The sequence below is a fragment of the Theropithecus gelada genome, chromosome 4 (assembly GCF_003255815.1).
Source record: "Theropithecus gelada isolate Dixy chromosome 4, Tgel_1.0, whole genome shotgun sequence".
Lineage (NCBI taxonomy): Eukaryota > Metazoa > Chordata > Mammalia > Primates > Cercopithecidae > Theropithecus > Theropithecus gelada.
The window spans coordinates 133,514,008-133,534,858 of NC_037671.1; the positions used below are offsets into that span (position 1 = coordinate 133,514,008).

A 20,851-nucleotide genomic window follows, 5' to 3' on the forward strand; every position below is an offset into this window, starting at 1 on the left:
CCCATCCTATGTGGCCTGTGCTCCCCACACACCCTCCAGCAGGCAATGGGCTGCCCACACTCAGGACTGCCCAGGGCTTCTGAGAAGAGGAAGAGCTGACGCTCATGGTTCCTGATTGTTCAGGCCCTGCCCTCCAGCCCCACTGGCCCAGGGGGTTCCTATTAGCAGAAGCACCCTGATTTGTAGTTTGTTTGTTTGTTTGTTTTCTGAGAGAGTCTTGCTCTGTCACCCAGGCTGGAGTTCAATGCCATGATCTTGGCTCAGTACAGGCGTGCACCACCACACCTGGCTAATTTTTGTATTTTTAGTAGAGATTGGGTTTTATCATATTGGCCAGGCTGGTCTCAAACTCCTGGCCTCGAGTGATCCGCCCACCTTGGCCTCCCAGAGGGCTGGGATTACAGGCATGGACCATTGTGCCTGCCTGATTTGTTGTCTTTCATTAACGTTTATATCTACCTGCTATATAGGTGTGCCAGCTTACATCTTTTTTCCTTCTTAGCAGCTCCCTGCCGCTCCACAGGAGCACTGAGACCTGGGGCAGTTGGGTGATAGTTACTCCTATTTTTCTTCTACTCTGGTTAGATGGTGTTCAGATTTGTTTACACAGAGATAACTGCCCTCTTGCTTTGAATTGTATAAAGTCAGAAAAGAGATGTGACCCTGTGAATAAGCAGGAAGTGTTATCTTTCGTCATTATTTTAGTCAACAAGATAGAATTTTCTTGGTTTCCTAAACTTACCGAGTCCAGTTATATAAACCCCAAATGTTTTTATTCAACTTTTTATTGACACAGAAGAATTCAGCTTGATACATTTACACAGACTAAACACACTCAGTAACCAACATTCAAAAGGAAAAAATAGGTCACTACCAGCATCGTCAAATCGATCATTTCTGGGCTCTGAATCTGCCATCATGGCCCCTCTCAGCCACTGCCTTCTCTGGGCAACTACCAGCCCCACTTCTAACAGTGTGGATTAGTTTGAGCGGCATAACCAAGCTCCAGGTAATTGATAAGTGAAACAAAATTTAATATTTTTAAAAGAAAGGGACCTGGGAACTCATATAAACCTTGGGGATGGGCGATCCAGGGTAAGACAAATAGAGTAGAGCCAAAGCAGTGTTTTTTCTTTCATGATTGCTAAAGCAAACGGTGACATTACAGCAGTGAGTCACATGCCGAGAGTGACAGAGGACCCCAGTGTACCTGTGGAGAAAATCATAGTAATAGAAGTGCACACAGAACTGCTGCATCACAAAGGTTCTGTGCTTGTGAGAATTTTTTTTTTTTTTTTTTGAGGTGGAGTCTAGCTCTGTTGCCAGGCTGGAGTGCAGTGGTGCGATCTCAGCTCACTGCAACCACTGCCTCCTGGGTTCAAGTGATTCTCCTGCCTCAGCTTCCGGAGCAGCTGGGACTACAGGTGCCCACCACCATACCCAGCTAATTTTTGTATTTTTAGTAGAGACAGGGTTTCACCATGTTGGCCACCATGGTCTCAATCTCTTGACCTCGTGATCCACCTGCCTCTGCCTCCCAAAGTACTGGGATTACAGGCATGAGCCACTGTGCCTGGCCGCTGGCAAGAATGTTTAATATTTGCTTTCTGACTTTCAAGGTGTCTTTCGTTGCATGTGTGTGTGATCTGTTGCTTTTCAGATTAAATTGTGAGCACCAGAATTTCTGGGGTGAGATGTCCTGAACTCCCTTTTCCAGTTGTCATGTAGGATATGGGGAGACCCTGTTGGGTGATCTGGAAGAGCCAGGGCAGAAACTGGCCAAGGTGACAGTGCTTGGAAGAGTCGTGGCCAGCCTGATGGATATGATACCTTAAACTTAGTTCCATGTATTGTGTCTTCTTTAACGGGGTTGTCCTGTGGAAATAGACTGTGTCTTCAATGGACTCTAACAGGTCCACCAGCCGGAACAGACCTTAAAATATGGCTGTGCCTGTGTCCTTGATTATGCTGAAGTCATGGGTTAGTGTCATGAAACAAAATGTGAGGTAGCTAAGGTTCTCAAGTGAATTTTTTTTTTTTTTTGGAGACAGGGTCTTCCTCTGTCACCCAGCCGTGGAATGCCGTGGTGCGACCTCTGCCTCCTGGGTTCAAGCAATTCTCCTGCCTCAGCCTCTTGAGTAGTTGGGACTACAGGCATGCACAACCATGCCTGGGTAATTTTTGTATTTAGTAAAGATGGGGTTTCATCATGTTGGCTAGGCTGGTCTTGAACTCCTGACCTCAGGTGATCCACCCACCTCGGCCTCCCAAAGTGCTGGGATTACAGTTGTAAGCCACCGCACCTGGCCCTCAAGTGAAAACTTAAACTTACTTGCAACATTCTCTGATTTCTAAAATTATTTGAATTTTATGAGAGAAACATGTTTGCTGTTTTTCTTTATAAAAGTCATTTTACTCCACAGCATGATAGAACATTTTGTAGAACTTGGCGTAAAAGAAATTGCTGAGTCATTTAGTTGTTTTCTCTTAAATAATTAAACATGCTTTACATATGTCACTTTATATTCTAAGTAGTCCCACGAGATGCATGTTTAAATGGGACACATAATTTATTAAATGTCAGTAGTAAAATGGAACCGAATTTTTGTTATACAATTACTAATTTTGCACTAAGAAAATAATGCCTTTTATTGAGGAGCATTTGTGGGACTTTTATCTTGCCCTGCAGAGAAAATTCAGTGATTCTCTTGTGGGGAAATTTGCTTTCCAAACCATGTTTTCCCTCTTTATAAAATCTTTTGGCTGAGTGTGGTAGCTCATGCCTGTAATTCTAGCACTTTGGGAAGCCAAGGCAGGAGAGCTGTTGAGCTTAGGAGTTTGAGACCAGCCTGGGCCACATAGGGAGACCCCATCTCTACAAAAAATAAAAAATTAGCTGGGTGTGGTGGTGCATGCCTGTAGTCCCAGCTACTAAGGAAGCTGAGGCTGGAGGATCGCATGAGACCGGGAAGTTAAGGCTGTGGTGAGCCATGATCGTACCATTGCACTCTAGCCTGGGTGACAGAATGAGACCCTGTCTTAAAAAAAAAAAAAAAAAATTTCATTTAATACAGTTTGGGTGTCTGCAGAAGGAGCCGTTTGCTTTGTCTGCATGATTGTTATTTGACAGAGTTCTTGATCTTTGTTTCAGTTTCAGGGTACCTGCAGAATGCAGCATTTTGAGTTAAGAAAACCACACATCTGTCTTCAAAATTGAGATTACCCTCTGTATTTCATTTTTCATAATTGCACAGAAAACACCTATTTTCCTGTATTACACTCTCAGCTTTTCTGTTCCTATTAGCTTCATGTCCTAAGTAACATTCCTATGAATATTTTGCAACAAAGTGGGGAGGCTAAAAAGTAAAGTGACTATTTGTTAAACAAATATAATGTAATTTATGCAGACAAACAAGTGTTACCTACTTCAGAACAGACCCCTCAGAATGCAATATCTTAATTCTAGCAAGCCTGTGTCAGAGGCTAGGACCTTTACTTTTGGGAAGAGTTAAAAGGAACTTGGAACCAAACCTGATAAATAAGGGCTGAGAAACTTACATGGGGAAAGGAACTGGCATTTCTTGAGCCAGTTCCATTTAGGAATACATTAGTTCCATATAGCAACACATTCCATAATAGGAATTGTGTTTATGGGAATGGCCCTGTAAGAACTGTCTCTGTGTTATAGCTGGGCGGGTTCAGAGGAGTAAATGACCTGCACAAGTTCACATAACTAGTGAGTGGGTCCTTCTCCAGGTCTCCAAAAGTGATTTATGCTTTCTTCCGTATTATGATGATTATTTTATTTACTGTTTTTTTCTAGCTATGTTAGAAAAATATGTCTTTAATATCATAGAACAATTTTTTTTGGTCTGGTTTATAAACCGATCCTAAATACAAATGAACAAGAGGAAATAAACATTTTGAAGAATGTCATCATTATTGAAATGAACAACTTCTTGGAAGGAACACCCTAATATAGATGTCTATGTTCTATTCGTGTATGTGAGAAAACAAGTGTTTGAGATTATGCGTCATACGTGATAAATGACTTCACCCAATTTTCCAAATTATATGACTGGGATTTCACACTGGATGTTTCAAAAATTTGTTGATTAACTTATTGGATAGTGAGTTACTCATTCGCATATTATGAAAGTGACTTTAGGCATGTTAACTTGATTATTTTTGGTTACAGCTAAAAGCACTTGCTGCTATAAGGTTGTTCTTTCATAGGCAAATAACTGTGCTGATATTGGAGGCAGGAAGGATAAGAGCACCAGGTAACTCTAAAACTAGGAGCTTAGTCACCCTATGAGGGCACCAGGTCAGAGGCCACTCAGATTAGAGGGAGTTCTGGGTGGCACAGAACTTGGTGCAGGTATTTTTAAAAAAGTTTTTAAGGAATTAGAATTTTGTTAGTAATGTTCCTCTACTAAGAGTATCAACATTGACACTTAAGAAAAGAAGGGGGTAAAAATAGAGAGTATCAGCATAGAATTTCTGAGATGTAAAAAGTAAAACATTTTCGGCTGGGCGCAGTGGCACACACCTGTAATCCCAGCACTTTGGGAGGCTGAGGTGGGTGGATTGCCTGAGGTCAGGAGTTCACGACCAGTCTGACTAACAGGGTGAAACCTCATCTCTACTAAATCCAAAAAAAAAGTAGCCGGGTGTGCTGGTGCATGCCTGTAATCCGAGCTACTTGGGAGGCTGAAACAGGAGAATTGCTTGAACCCAGGAGGCGGAGGTTGCGGTGAGCCGAGATTGCGCCATTGCACTCTAGCCTGAGCAACAAGAATGAAACTCCATCTCAAAAAAAACCAAAAACAAAACGAAAATTACCTGGGTGTGGTGGTAAGCTCTTGTAATCCCAGCTACTCAGCAGGCTGAGGCTGGAGAATCTTTGAACCCAGGAGGCGGAGGTTGCAGTGAGCGAAGATCGCACCATTTCGAATCTCCGTCTCTAAATAAATAAATAAATAAATAAAACACTTTCATATCATAAGTCTAAGACAACTTCTTGCTTTTATGTTTTATGACTTTTTCACCTAACTTGTTTAAAAATTTTGATATCATTAAAAAAATACATTTGTGGCATCCAAAATACGTAAATGTACCACTTATATTCCACATAATTCTTGGTACATATAGGTGCTGAATAAGTGTTTTCTGAACTGACTTGAACTCAGACATTTGCAAAGCATGTTGAATACGCTATATGTAATTTTGTAGTCTTTTTTTTTTTGAGATGGAGTTTGCTCTGTCGCCCAGGCTGAAGTGCAGTGGTACAATCTTGGCTCCCTGCAGCCTCCAACTCCTGGGTTCAAGCGATTCTCCTGCCGCAGCCTACTGAGTAGCTGAGACTACAGGCATACGCCACCATGCCCAGCCAATTTTTGTATTTTTAGTAGAGACGGAGTTTTACCATATTGGTCAGGCTGGTCTTGAACTCCTGACCTCAGGTGATCCACCTGCCTCGGCCTCCCAAAGTGCTGGATTACAGGCATGAGCCACTGCGCCCAGCCAATTTTGTAGTCTTTTATACAGATAATATTGGTTGCTAGCATGTGTAAACTGTTTTACTCAAGTATGCTAATAGCACAACAGAGTAGTTAATACAATATGATTGAGAAAAACAATTTAAAAATGCTTTATATCTACATGTATCACATTATGTAAGATGGGCCAGTGAGCTGGTAGAATCAGGAAGCCAAGATGAAGCCAGGCAGATAGGCCTCATGCTCTTCTGGAAGGCTAGCTCTGAGGTAAGTGTTGTTTGAGACACAGAAAGTCATTCCAATTATTTAACAAATCTCTTTCCAGAAACCGAAAGTTCCGGCATCTCCCACCAGAGAGGAGGATTCCTGCTTTTCCTTTCCTAAGCCCCCAGTGGACCCTGCGAAGATTAGAAGAATAAGCAGTGCCAGGGCTCGCTTATTCAGGGCTGCCTCCCAGGGGGCCCTTCTGCCGGACAGATCCCTTCCTCCCTCTGACTGTAAGGTCATGTAACATCCTATAATCTCTGGGGACAGGCATGCTTCTTGAGTTTGCACACAAAAGCTATTTTTATAATGATTTTTCCTAACCCTGGATGATTTTTATATTAACTAAGAGTTAGTTAATATTGGGAAAAAGCTGGTTAAAAAACATTGTTCATATATTTTTCCGGGTGCTTATAAGGAATACCTAAATATCACAGTTGGTAGGAAAAGAAAATTAGGATAAGTGGCTGGGTGTGGTGGCTCATGCCTGTAATCCCAGCACTTTGAGAGACCAAAGCAGGCAGATCACCTGAGATCAGGAGTTTGAGACCAGCCTGGACAACATGGTAAAACCCTGTGTCTACTAAAAATACAAAAATTAGCCAGGTGTGGTGGCGTGTGCCTGTAATCCCAGCTACTCGGGAGGCTGAGGCAGGAGAATTGCTTGAAACCAGGAGGTGGAGGTTGCAGTGAGCTGAGATCGTGCCACTGCACCCCAGCCTGGGTGACGAGTGAGACTCCATCTCAACAAAAAGGAAAAAAAAGAATATTAGGATAAGTATTCCCTAGTGGATAGTTCACGTATATCAGAAATAAATAATTTTTAAATTAGAGTTCAAAAAGTTGTTAATTTTATTAGAAATTAATGAAAATGGTAAGATTCTTATTATGTTCATTAAGGTTATTTCTTTGAAAATACCCTTCTGATCCCATGTGAGCATGTAAGCAAAATTCCAATGGGACTTTTCCTACTGCCTAAGAATGCTGCCAGGCACCTAAACCTGGGAACAGAGAGGCTAAAGATCACAGCCCGAGGAGTCCTACCAACAATTGGAATCACTCCCCATCCAGGACATATTAAGGGTTTCTCAAACTGTGGAACAGGACCCAGAAGTGGGATGACAATCAATTTAGTGGATCCCACCAGCGTCTTTAAAAAATAAAGTAGAATAGAATATAATGGAAAGTGTCAGAATACGTAACACACAATAGGGGTAAGTTTCGCTTCAGGAGACTTGACTTTGGTTTTCAGTGTGTGTTCAGGGCCATATTACAAACGATTTCTGACTCTGTGTGGTCAAAACAAGTTGGGAAACCACTTTACCAGGAGCTGACAGAACTGGTTCTCCCTCCATCAACGAGATTTGATGAAGAGAGATAGGCTTACAGTCACTGAGAGATGGGGAGAGCCTGGAATATACATACCAAAGATCACAGCCCCCACCTGAGCATCGTACTTGATGGACAAGTATTTTTTTTTTTTTTTTTTTTTTTTGGGACGGAGTTCGCTCTGCCGCCCAGGCTGGAGTGCAGTGGCGGGATCTCAGCTCACTGCAAGCTCCGCCTCCCGGGTTCCCGCATTCTCCTGCCTCAGCCTCCCGAGTAGCTGGGACTACGAGCGCCCGCCACCTCGCCCGGCTAGTTTTTGTATTTTTTTTAGTAGAGACGGGGTTTCACCGTGTTAGCCAGGATGATCTCGATCTCCTGACCTCGTGATCCGCCCGTCTCGGCCTCCCAAAGTGCTGGGATTACAGGCTTGAGCCACCACGCCCGGCCTGAACAAGTATTTTTTTAAATTCATTTCCAACATTTAAAAAGTAGAAGAATCTCATGGAAGAATCCAGATTTATGACTCCTTGTGAAAAATCAGAAAATCTGGCAACACTGGGTCGCCGTTCCATGTGGCCGCAATGGGGCATGATTGGAGCTGAGTGTACCCCCATTCTGTGGCCAGAATATGGTCTGCAGTCACCATGTCCCTGGCTTGTGCCATTCACTTGCCTGTTTGGTCCCTGATGAGGCTGAAGAGGTAGAATAAAGGAGGAAAAAGAATGAAAGAAAGGAAAGAAAGAAAGAGAGAGAGAGAAAGGGAGGAAGCGGGGAGGGGGGGAAAGAGGGAGGGAGGGAGAGAGGAAGGAAGGAAGGAGCAAGGAGGAAGGAAGGGAGGGAGGGAAGAAAGGAGGAAAGGAAAGGAAAGAAAAAAAGAGGGAAAGAAGGAAAAGAGAGAAAAGAAAGAGAAGAAAGAAAAAGAAAAGAAAGAGAAGAGAGAGCGAGGGAGGGAGGAAGGAAGGAAGAAAAGAGAAGAGAAAAAACAAGACAATGAGGATGTGCAGGGTGTGTGCCTCACACTGTGATGCTGTGACCAAGTATATCATCAGGCAACTTGCTTTACCTCGATGTCCCAATTTGTTTCCTTTCTTACACTGCCAGTCAGTCTGATATTTATTGAACTCCTACTAAGTGCCAGGCACCATTCTAGGCCAACAGAGTTCTGCCCTCAGAGAGCTTACTATCTAGTGAGAGGAGATAGACAATAACAGGAGAACAAATAAGATAATTTGAGTGCTGATGAATGCTCTGAAGAAGATAAACAAGATAATGGACTTGAGAGTGACTGTGGTGGGGTAGTTTGCTTTAGCTCAGGTGGCTCTGAAAGGTATCTTTGAGGAGCTGACAGCTGAGTAGGAAGGTGACTCATGAGAAGGAGGCAGCTGTGTAAAAATCCATGGACCAAGTGTCCACATGAAAAGCGAGTGCAATGACCAGGCACGAGAGCAAGTGCCGGTAGTGGAGGACCTAGAGGTCCGGTGGCTGGAAAGTGGCTGATCAAGGGAAGTTGCAGGGAGCTGAGGCCACAGAACTGCCCAGGGCCTTGGAACATGGGAAACACACCCAGCTGTGTTCTACTTGTAGTGAAAAGGTAGGGTTTACAAAAGGGAGAGGCAACATGACGTGTGTTTTTTCAACAACAGCAGTTCTCATCTGTAGCTGCCCATGAGAATCGCCTGAGGAGCTTTGCAAAAGCTCCACCCCCAGAGTCCCATGTCAGCTCAGGTAAATCAGAAAGGGTTGGTAATTGCAGGAGCAAAGGGCTTGCCAAGATGGGGGGTGCTGGGACCTGGAGGTGAAGGGCACTTCTTATGAACAGGATGGCAGGATTGGTGCGAGGACTCCTACCTTGTTTTTCATTCTGTGTTCTTGCTTGTGAGGTTGAATACTGTGTATGTGTTTCATGCATTTTTAACTTTTGGGAGTGCACACTAGAAAACCCTGCTGCTTGCACTGATGTGAAAGTGACTGCAGAGATGAGTGCTTTGCCCACCATCCTCCTCCTCAGTGCTTCCCCAGTGACTTAGCTCCTTCCCCCCTGGGGTACCTGATTGTTGCCTGCATGCTCTGGGAGATGCCCTGTGCGGCTGTCATTTCCCAGCACTGAGGCCAGCTTCACACCTTCAAGGTGCACTGAAGCATGTTTTCATCGTGGCTCTTTTATCTACCCTGTTTGCAGTCACCCTCTTCACCATTCAGGTCATCCCTGAGGTCTGGGCCAGCATTCAGGAAATACTGGCAGCAGAAACTCGTTGTTATTTTAAAAGCACATGTCATCCAATTACAAAGTTATAAAAAATATTTGAGCTCTCCAGCCTTGGAATCATTGTCATTTGTATAACAGCTCCCTGGGTTTCATTTCAGATCCTCTCTATTGTTTAGAAGAGGTAGGCTTTGTGGGGTAACTGAGACTGTAGAAAAGGAGGGCATCCCTTCATTTGCTGTGAAGTCATTTGTGGCTGACACTACCCCACAAGCAGGGCCAGGGTGTGGTGGCAGGTTTGGAATTCCTGCTTTAAGAGAGTGAAAGAGGAAGAGATTTGTGTAGTCATCTCCACAAGGCCAGCAGTATAACTGCTTTGCGTTCACATAGGGCTTTTGGCTGGAGGCGGCACTGCTGTGAATGCTTCCCCAGTTATTCAAGCCAGACAAGAGGCCTGAGAGCAGTACCACCTCCTCAGCCATCCCTGTCAAACTCTGCGTCACCAAGCCCTACATGTGCTTCCTGACTAGCTCTTGAGTCTGCCTTCTCCCTCACCACTGCCGTGGTGCCTCCATCCCTCTTGCCTCATCCTGTTTTGCTGCTCTTAAACCACCCTCTGCTCACTGGGGTGCTGTGATGGTCTGCAGGTCGGTGGATGCAAGGCCCTCAGCCCGAGGAACAGCCAGTGGAGCCTGAGGATGCTGAGCTCCCAACACGACATGGCTATGAGCAGCAGCGTTATCCCTTTATCCCTGGGGACCATGAAAAATGATCATTTTCTGTGTGTTCCATAAAGCACAAGAGGTCGGGAAGCAAATAAAGATCAGATTGCACCATCCTCTTGCTGAAAACCCTTCAGAGGCCCCGCTGTGCCTACAGAAGTGTTTGCCAAACTGAGTTCCAGGGAACTCCAGGGAACACTTTTGGCAAAATGTTAATAGCTTTTCTTTGGAAAAAGGTTCAGTGCTCAAATAGGTCAGGGAAACACTGCCTACCCCTCATCTTCTTGGAGAGTCTCTGTGCACATGAGTGTATTAAAGTGTTGGTAAAGAAATCTGTTTAATTTTAATTCAACATAGCATTTCACAAACCTGCTGGACTGTGGGATCTGTCTTTTGGGAAAACAATTTGCGAAACACTAGCCTACTATGGAAGTTGGCAAACTTTTTCTGTAAAGGGCCAGATAGTAAGTATTTTAGACCTGGTCCCTATGGTCTCTGCTCACCCTCCTCAGTTTTGTATTGTAGGGTGGAAGCAGCCATCCGCCAATTTGTGGCCACTGAAACTTGAATTTCATGTAATTTTCACTTGTCACAAAATATTGTTCTTTCTTTGATTTTTTTCTAACCATTTAAAAATGTAAAAACTGTTCTTAATTTGCAGGCTACATGAAAACGAGGTGGGGAAGATTTGGTGGGGCTGTAGTTTGCTGAGCTCCGGTGGGGGTGGCGGGGGATGAAGTCCCAGCTCCTCCAAGTGCACAGCTGTGTTGTGATCCAGCCCCAGCCCAACATTCCAGGCCCTGCTCACGCCTGTCCTGGGCCTGCCCCCTCACGGTGGGTGCACCGGCAGGGTGGAACCCCTTTTTGTTCCCTACACCCACCCTGCTGTTTCAAACCTCAGGCAGAACCTGCTGTGTAATTTGCTGGGCCCAATGCTGAATGAAAATGTGGGGCCCTTTGTTCAAAGATTATTAAGAGTTTCAAGATAGCCACAGCAGAGCCTTAAAACAAGTGTGGGCCCTTCTAAAAGTGGGGCCCTGCCTAACTGTACCGGCAATACACACTTGAAGCTGGCTTTCACTCCAGACTTTTGTTCTCTTTTCTTCAAGCTGTTTACCTCTTATTAACCATTCAAAATGCTGCTCAGCCCCCACCTCTTCTGTGAAGCTTTCTCTGACCAACTCCTAACCCCTCAAGCTTTCTTCACTCTCTGCCCCCTCCTTACCTGACTGGGACCACACTGGGCTTCATTTATCTCTTTACACATCTGCCCCCTTTGTCTCCCCTACGAGACAGAGCAACGTCATTAAGAAAAGTGTTTTTCTCTATTTGTTGCCCAAGAGCCTATAACAGGGTGTGGTGTATAACAGATACCAAATAAATATTTGTGAAACTGAACTGGTCCTGCATGGTAAGGCTGCTGGGAGCTGTTTCCTTTTGAAGTTTACCCATGATCCATTACAAAATTCATACAATGTGCTTCTACTATCTACCAAGAGGATACAGACCATAGCTATGCATGCTCAGTTTCATCGGGGACATTCATCAGGAATGAGAGTGAGCCCCCCAGGGCAGCTCTTCGTTGTAGTAATAACTGACAAGCTTACTCCGGTAGATTTGAAGATAGACAGGTGTAGCTCCTCGACCAATAGGTATTTGGGTTCCCCTTCTAGAAGCTCCGTGATGGCCAGGACTTGTTCACCATGGCTTCATCCATGCAGTGAACAGCACCTGGCACATAGTGGTGGGTGCTTCATAAATATTCAGGGAGTGAATGAATAAGAAAAACAAATGCTAAAAGATAACGATAGGCTAAAAGTACTTTGTAATCGGAAACAGAATGTGTGCTTCATAATTCAGTAGTAAAGTCATTGAAGGTGGTGTGGTGGTATGGAGAGAGCCCTAGCCCAGAAGTCAGGATTCTTGGGTTCCAATCATCATAATGACAATAACTTCTAGGTTTTGAGTGTGCTAGCACCATATAAGTCACTTTACTAGGCCACATCATTTTAAATCTCACCACATCCCCAAGAGGTGGGAACCACAGAAGGTGGTGTGTATTGAGCGTCCACATCACAGAGCCGGTGCTCAGGGGGGCCTGCACTCAAACCCAAGTCTGAGCCAAAGCCTGTGTTCTTCCCACCCCGTGGGCCTGGCTCTCCCTGTGACTTTAGGTCATTTAACCTTTGGATTCTCAATTTTCTCATCTGAAAAAAAAAAAAAATAAGAAGCCTAGAATCTCTAAGGTTCCTTTCAGTTTTAAAATTTAGTGTTTTGAAAGCAGGGAGTTTGGTCAGAGGGGTAGAATAGGTGGTTTTGTTATTATTAGTTTTTATTGGTTTGTTGGTTTCTTAGTAAGTACAGAAAAGGAAAGGAAACCTTGAGTCATTTTGAAAAATCTTGCAAAACAGTAGGTATTTTTCTACATGAAACTCATCCCCACCCCCCAACACACTGTATTATGGGAGATTTACTCTTCCCCTTTAACAAAATGTTTTCTCACAGACTACAGCCTTGTGGCAGCATAGACAATAAGCTATTCCTAATACCAATTTGCTGAAAAGGGAAGTGCTATATTATTATATGTCTAAAAATCTGGAGTCATAAACAAAAATGATGTCTTCTTGCAACTCTATCTTATCCCTCTTCAGAGGTATGTTTCAATGCCCTGTCCTTTCCATTGCAGAGTAGTGGTCTACTAGGCTAGGCCTCCACAATCCACCCCTCACCCCTCTAATCACCTCTCCTCCTCTTCGCCTCCTTGCACACTGCATTCCTGCTATTCCTTGAGCACCCCAGGCACAGTGGGTGCTGAAGAGTCCCCCACTTCAGCCTACCTTGGGGCCTCTGTACCAGCTGATCTCTCTGCTCAAAATACTGACCCTGGTGGCTGGATGCCTCACCCCAGAAAGGATTTGTCCTCCCTACCCTACTGTACCCACCCTATTCCCAATCCCCTTAACCCTTCCCCACTTTTATACTTTGCTTTTTTCCCATAGCACTTATTATCTTATAACACCATGTATACCTTATTTATTATGGTGATTGCTTGTTTTCTGTTTATTAGGATGTAAGCCCTGTGAGATCAGGGATCTGTTTTGATGCACACCAAGTGCGTAGGACAGTGTTTGATATGGGGGAGCCACTCAGTAAATGTTTTTTGAATGAAAAATTGCATGATCAAATTCAGGAGGAAGAGCTGCTGTTATGGAACACAGGACTACTTCTGTGGACTAGGTAGTTTATAAGCCTGAAGTCGAGAGTTTGCCTTCAGGTAGACTCTAAGCTGATAGAGATAAGATTCTATACATTTTTACCTGCAGAATTGATGGTGCTAGGCTTAAGATACTGGTCTTGTGTATGCTCAGAAAGGCTTTGGCCATAAAATTCCGGACTTAATTATAAGCAATGTATAACTTTAAAATCATATAAATTCTTAGATTGAAAAATAACATGGAAAGGTAGTGATTCCTAAAATAAGAATAACAAAACATTTTCTTGGTTATATTGCAGCAAAGAAGACAGTGGAATCCAAAGAAACAGTTATGATGGGGGACTCTGTGGTGAAAATAAATGGGATTTATTTAACAAAATCAAATGCTATTTGCCACTTAAAGAGTCACCCACTTCAGCTAACTTATGATGGAGGCTTCAGTGAAATAAAGGAGCAAGAAATGTTCAAAGGAACAACATCCTTACTGTCTCATCTCAAGAGTGGAGGGTCAGTATTCTTTTTATTTAATTTTCTGGTCAGGATAATGATGTCATTTACCAGTTTCATCTGTATCTTATATAGATGATTGGTTTGCTTTTTCTCTTTTATGTAAGCAAATTTTATGTTAAGGGTACATGAATAGGAGAGACTACTTCTCATGGCCAAATCGAGTTGATTTTGTATCATTCCTCATGTAATGCTCAAGAAAACCTTTATTCATGACTGTCACAGTGCTGCTTCTGTAGGACTATCAGAATAAGATTTAGTTGGACTATTCTAGCCATCCCTTGAGAGATAATCATTCCATTTGTGTGTTATTTGGGATTCTTGCATGGCCTGGAATCTCCTATTGTCTCCCTTTGGGTTAGTTCACTGTCCTTAACTCCGCAAGAGTGGACACTTACTTTATTCTTCAGTAGATCTTGGATTAAATATTTATTTTGCAAACTAATGGCTAAAACAGAAGAGTCCTATAGATTTCAGTTATCTGTGAGATCCCTCCATTAGTCCCTCATAAATGAATGATTGGGAATTACTTTATTTCATACCATGTTCCTAAATAGGGTTTTCTTGAGAATCAATCTTCCTACCATATTAAGGATCTGTGGAGAAATGCTTGCTGTTTGGACTGTGAATTCTTACCCTGGTGTTTTACTGAAGAAACCTTGAATAATTGGTGGCTGGAATGGGGGAAAGAGTGGAGAGAACAGGCTCTGTTTTCCAGTCCCAGCCAGTAATGATGCTAAGAGAGGCAGAACGTCTTGAACTGGACAGGTCACTCAGTTTAAGATATTTTTTTCTAGGACTTTCCATTGGGTCATCATGGATAACTGCCCAGTTCAGATTTGCTTAACAAGATTAAATTCCATGAGCCATTTTAAGATCAAGTATTTCTTACCCTCACGTTAGATTTCGAGTCTGATTTTGGCTTGGACACATGTAGCATGCTCAAAACTTTTCCCCCAAGTGGCTGCTTGGCAGCTTGTTTAGCTGAACCGACCTTGTCTGCTGACACAGCCTGAAGAGTGTCACACACACGGAATTTATATTAAGCAACCTAGTAGTCCTTGTAATGTCGTTTTGCATTCAGAACATTTTTTTAAATTAAAGGAAAAATGAAATGTCTCCTTAAGTGGAAGAGAATGACTTCAAATTGGGACTTTGGGAGTTGAGTAGAAAACATCAAACTGGCCATTGCAGACAAATCGTTTCCAGTTGGTGAATAAGAATAGGCTGTGGACCTCAGAGCTTAAACATAAAAGGCAGCAGGAAAACTTGTGTTTCTTTCAGTATTTAAGTAAAAAGGAAACATTTATCTTGCTGCATCCATCCTTACAGTAATGAAAGTTGACTAGAAAAACCAGACAAGACCTATTTAATTTGTTTATTTGCAAACCTTCAGATGTGGCAGAATAATCTGGAAAGCCAGAGTTCATTATGTCTTCCTCATTCTGGAACTTCAGGGGCATTTTCAGTTACATGTTTTATCCCACAAACAGCAAAAGACAAATCAGTTAGCACTCCTTCCTCACTGTCCAAAATTATGAGGCGCTGGCAACAGCGCTAATTGTTTTCTTTGTGTTTTGTTAGGACGGCTTTTGTGTCATATAAGGATTGTGTCTAAGTTGGGTTTGCAATGTACCCTGGCAAGGTTAATTTTCAGTAACATTTTTGCTTTATGAATCTTTACCTCCTTTAATCATTGGGTGGAATTTTGTTGGAGTGGTGCCAAAAAAGAAAAAAGTTTATATAGTAGGATTAAAACAAACCAGAAAATGGAAACTCTTAGCAATTCTTTCATTAATGACATTAGTGAATCAGTCTGGGACACTTGATAATTGTTTCTTGTAAACATTTAAGTGACTAATTCCAAGAAACAATCTTTGCTATGCAATGGACTATTCCCAGTTTTGATGCTAGAGCCCTACCCTCAATTAACTTTTTTTCATCTTTAGACCATAAAGTGAAAATGAAGACTCTTGTCAGTGAGCTGGGCTGGCAGGAGCAGGGAGGGTTGAGGAGTGTGTAAGTAGACCATGGAAAGGGGACAGAGTGGGTGAGGACACACTCCTAGTGTGGGGACCTTGCAGGCTTGTCCAGTGTGAGAGTGGCCACCTGGGTGGTGTGTGTTTGTCTGGCTGGGAGAGGAAGGAGCATTTTATTTCCATGAAACTGCAGTAATTGTATACTCTCATTTAAAATATGGATAATTCAGATATGGGATGGACTGGAGTTCAACTTTATGCTGGTTATGGTGGAAAAAGGATTTGCTAAGCAAAGTATCATTGTAAACTATTTTAGAGGACTATTTAACTTTACGAAAGAGAACACACTCTCAAGCACGTATGGAATGCCATCCTCAAACCTCGTGCCAGTTATAATAGTCTCCATATGCCCATTTAGGGATTCATTTAAGGTCTGGCAGACTTGCTCCTCAGCAATACTTCACCATCACTTGCTTTGTATTACTATATGGATTGAAAGTAATGCAGCCACCATTAACAAAATGTGTGTATGCTCCATCCATTCATCCACCCATCCACCCATCCACCCACCGACATATCTACCCATACATTCACCCACACACCCATTCATCCACCCATCCACCTATCTATCCACCCATTCACCCATCTACTCATCCACTCATCTGCCCACCCATCCACCCATCCATCCGTCTACCTACCCACCCATCCATCTTTCATCCATCTATCAATCCATCCATCCATCCATCCATCCACTCCTCTATATATTTACCCATCTATCCAACCCATTCACCCATCCATCCATCTATCCACCCATCCATCTATCTACCCATTCACCCATCCATATATCTCCACATCCATCCACCCATTCACCCATCCATCCACCTATCCACCCATCCATCCACCTATCCACCCATCCATTCATCCATCCATCCATTCATACATCCATATACCCATCTACCCATTCATCCACCCATTCACCTATCCACGCACCCATTCACCCATCACCCTATCCATCCACCCATTTATCCATTCACCCATCTATTCATTCACCTATCCACCTACCCATCTACCCATCTATCCATCCATCCATCCATCCATCCATCCATCCATCCATCCATCCATGGAATCTCTTTCAAAGCAGATGAATCTCTTTACCTGCTTTAAAAATATTTTAAGGCTTTCTGTGTAAGTGTTCAAACTGTCATGTTTTGGAAATGTGATCTTTAGGAGGAAAGCCCAAGAGCAGCCAACTGTTGTGGAGAGTCAGGGACTCTTCCTGAGGAGCCAGAATCTCTGGACTTAGGTTTGATTCTCTTTCAGCCACTTGATTTAGCTGTATGTGGCAAGTCTGTTAACACTTTCAGGGGCTCAGTTTTCTAATGTATAAAATGGAAATAACTCTGCTCTTTTACGGCCATCTCCTTCTAGCCCTCACTGTAGGTTGTGGAATGATGACTAAGGCTTGAAAGCCTTACTAATAAACTGTCAAGTGCTCTTAGTATTGTTGGAATAAAAAATAAGAAAAGAGGGCTTCTGGTTAAAGACACAAAGGCATTCTCTAGTAATTCAATGAAAGCAGCAAAGAATGAAAAACAGAGAAGTAAATTTCATCAATGAAACAAAAAAATGGCTACGACCCTGAACTACACAACATGAAGCAAACTTTACACTGCAGTATGAGCTTGATGTTTGTTGGTCTGCCTGACAAACAGGCCTTCTTGCATTGTGTAATAAATCCTGCTCAATCCATATTTGGAGAAAGGCTAGCCCTGTCTTCCCTGTGTCCCTCCCAGGGATGGTTATGTGGCCCAGGGCTGGCTAATGAGAGTTCCAACCCCATCTCTGAATCAACAGCAGTTGATTCAGAGATGGGCACATGATCCAAGCCAGGCTGGTTGCATTCCTCAATGGGACTTTCACCAAGGCCTTTGGGGAAAGTGCTCTTTCTCCAGGTTACAAACTATAAAGATGATGTGGTCTTGGAGCTGACAGTGGCCTTTCCACAGCCTTATGGAGAGAGGTTCTGAGAGGGAAGTGGTATATAAACAAAAAAAAAACAAAGAATGAATATAATGATCAAGTTCAAGGATGATATATAAACCTCTAGATCCAGCTGTGCCTGAAGTCACCACATCAACATTGTAGAATACTATTTTGTGAGCCAATATGTTCCTTTTTCTCTCTCCTTCCTTCTTTTCTTTTTCTTTTCTTCTCTCTCCTTCCTTCCTACCTTCCTTCCTTTTTTTTTTTTTTTTTTTTTTATACGGAGTCTAGCTCTGTTGCCAGGATGGCGTGCAGTGGCACAATCTTGGCTCACTGCAACCTCCGCCTCCCTGGTTCAAGCAATTCTCCTGCCTCAGCCTGCCGAGTAGGTGGGATTACAGGCATGCACCACCACGCCAAACTAATTTTTGTATTTTTAGTAGAGATGGGGTTTCACCATGTTGGCCAGGATGGTCTTGATCTCCTGACCTTGTGATCTGCCCACCTCAGCTTCCCAAAGTGCTGCGATTACAGGCATGAGCCACCGTGGCTGGCTGGCTGGCTGGCTTGCTTGCTTGCTTGCTTGCTTTCTTGCTTTCTTTCTTTCTTTCTTTCTTTCTTTCTTTCTTTCTTTCTTTCTTTCTTTCTTTCTTTCTTTCTCTCTCTCTTTCTCTCTTTCTCTCTCTCTCTCATTCTCTCTTCTTTCTCTTTCTTTTTCTTTCTTCTTCTCTCTCTCTTCTCCCTTCCTTCCTTCCTTCCTTCCGGGAGAGTTTGTGATACTTTAGATTAGGTTTTGTCACTTGGACCATTGCATTCATAAGAATCTAGTTAGCCTTTCAGACCCTAAGAAATCTAGATGATAACAAGGGGTAATTTGAAAGTAGACACATACCTTCTCAGACCTTGAGCAAGAAACAGATTTTACTAAAAGTGAGTCTCTTAATTTAGAAAGGTGTACTCAATATTTAATTAAAGAGATGAGATCTAACGATGTGGGCAGGCTGTGGGAGCAGGGAGTATGCCCTGTGTAAGGACTCCATTCAAGATCCAGATCATGAAGTGAGGGGGAGGATGGAGCTGAGGATGACAGACACTCCTGGTTACATGTGAGCCAGCTAGTTTGTGTGTGTGTGTGTGTGTGTTTGGGGGGAGGGGCTTGATACATTAGAATTTAAGGAACCCAGCATGTGAAAGGGCTTTTCCGTGCATCACAGCAACCTGCTCCACACAAACCAAGGGAACATACACTCCCAGGTCAGCAAAGGTAATGGATTTGGTGATTGCAAGTTTAAGAAAACGAACCACAGTTTAAGCTACAGAATACCGTCGTTCGCGCTTTCTATGGATCTTATTCAGTGTCAATAAATAAATGGCTCTGTTTAAAGATGAATACTATTAAGACAGGAATCAGCGTGGGACTCCAACTTAGATGTATAAGGAACATAGCAAAAGACAAATGAAGAAGCAGGTCACAGAAGGTATTACCCTCCAAAAACAAACAATTTTCCACAGTCTCAGAGAAATTATAGAGAACGTGATCATTCTCTTTAAAAAAAAAAAAAAAAGGTCCAGGTGTGGTGGCTCACACCTGTAATCCCAACACTTTGGGAGGCCGAGGTGGGTGGATCATGAGGTCAGGAAATCGAGACCATCCTGGCTAATACAGTGAAACCCCGTCTCTACCAAAAATACAAAAAAATTAGCCAGGCATAGTGACGGGCGCCTGTAGTCCCAGCTACTTGGGAGGCTGAGGCAGGAGAATGGTGTGAACCCTGGAGGCAAAGCTTGCAGTGAGCCGAGATCACGCCACTGCACTCCAGCCTGGGTGACAGAGTGAGACTCCATCTCAAAAAAAAAAAAAAAAAAAAACACTGTTCTTTGGGTTATAAGAATTTAAATTATAGATTATGAGCCCACATAAGGAGATGAAAAATAAGCTTACAGTACGCAAAAAAGAAATGAAAGAAAAATGTATCAAGAGGAAAGCCACATTAGGAATAAAAAATTAGAATAAAACAGCTGAAAATACAATAGGACATGGTGGACAGGCTAGAAGAAATTATACAAAAAGAAATGAATAATAATAAAGCTATGAAAATGATTGTTGAGATAGAGACAGAAGAATGAAACTTGTTTTCCTGAAGAAGATAATTCTCTTCCTTCACTTCCTCTGCTAACACTATCTTACTGTGAATTGTCAGACACTTTTCTAAGTGCTTTACATATATTAAGTCATTTAATATTCACAACAACTCATGAAGAATGGAAGAGATCAGAGCAGAAAGAAGAAAAATATTAAGACATAATAGAAGAAAACTTTCTAGAACAAATACTTAAATCTGAAGCTCAAATGGACACATGGTATTCTAAGAAAATTTGATATGGAATAATCCACACTAAGACATTTCCACCAGTGCTCAGCACTAGAACACTACCCAGTACATAGTACACACTCAGTGAATAATTGTTGATTGGGCGGGCAAATGAAGAAAGTTTCCTATGGCCATCCTGGCTGAACAAACGAGTCACATAAAAGGAGAAGGCGGCAGGCTGGCCCCTGGTTTTCTTAAAGAATCACTCAGGGCCAGAAGGCAGTAAAGTCCTGAGTATAATAAGGGGTAACTGAAGAATTGTATTGCCAGTCAAATTGTACAGAGGCAACAGATAGACACTTTCAATATGAATGAACTGAGGGAATATACTACTCATGCACTTTCCAGAAAACTTGTAGACAACAAAATGATGAGTCAAAATTCAAAACCTAGAAATGAAGAAGCTATGGTAAAAGCATTCATGGTGAGTACAGTAATGATTTTGTTTTCGTATTGGATTAAAACTAAACAACTCTGGTTATGGAAAAGAAACCTTGACTATGTGGTAGTAATAGAAATGACCAAAACCAGTACTTGGGAGGAAGTGTGAGTACTGATTTCTTTATTTTCATAATGGGGAATAGATTTGTCAGTAGCTAAAGTCTGAAATTGAAATATATACTTGAAAAAATAATGATTTCAGCATCCTAATGTTTTTCATTACTTTTTTCTTAACTTTAGAGAGATCTTTTAGAAACTATTATTTCTTTGTGAAGACCCATTCATCTGAAGTTCTACAGTTCCTTCAGTTTCACCTCAATTTCTGTTTCTCTGTTA

General features: G+C 42.6%; 1 protein-coding gene across 2 annotated transcripts in view; it reads left to right on the forward strand.

The window, feature by feature from the left end:
• ARMC2 (armadillo repeat containing 2) overlaps positions 1-20,851 on the forward strand; it is a 126,907-nt gene that overhangs the window by 14,532 nt on the left and 91,524 nt on the right. For both annotated transcript variants that reach the window (XM_025381936.1, XM_025381935.1), the window contains 2 exons: positions 5,827-5,998; positions 13,533-13,740. In XM_025381936.1, coding sequence (XP_025237721.1) covers positions 13,565-13,740 — 176 coding nt within the window. In that variant the 5' untranslated portion in view covers positions 5,827-5,998; positions 13,533-13,564. The remainder of the gene's footprint in view (positions 1-5,826; positions 5,999-13,532; positions 13,741-20,851) is intronic.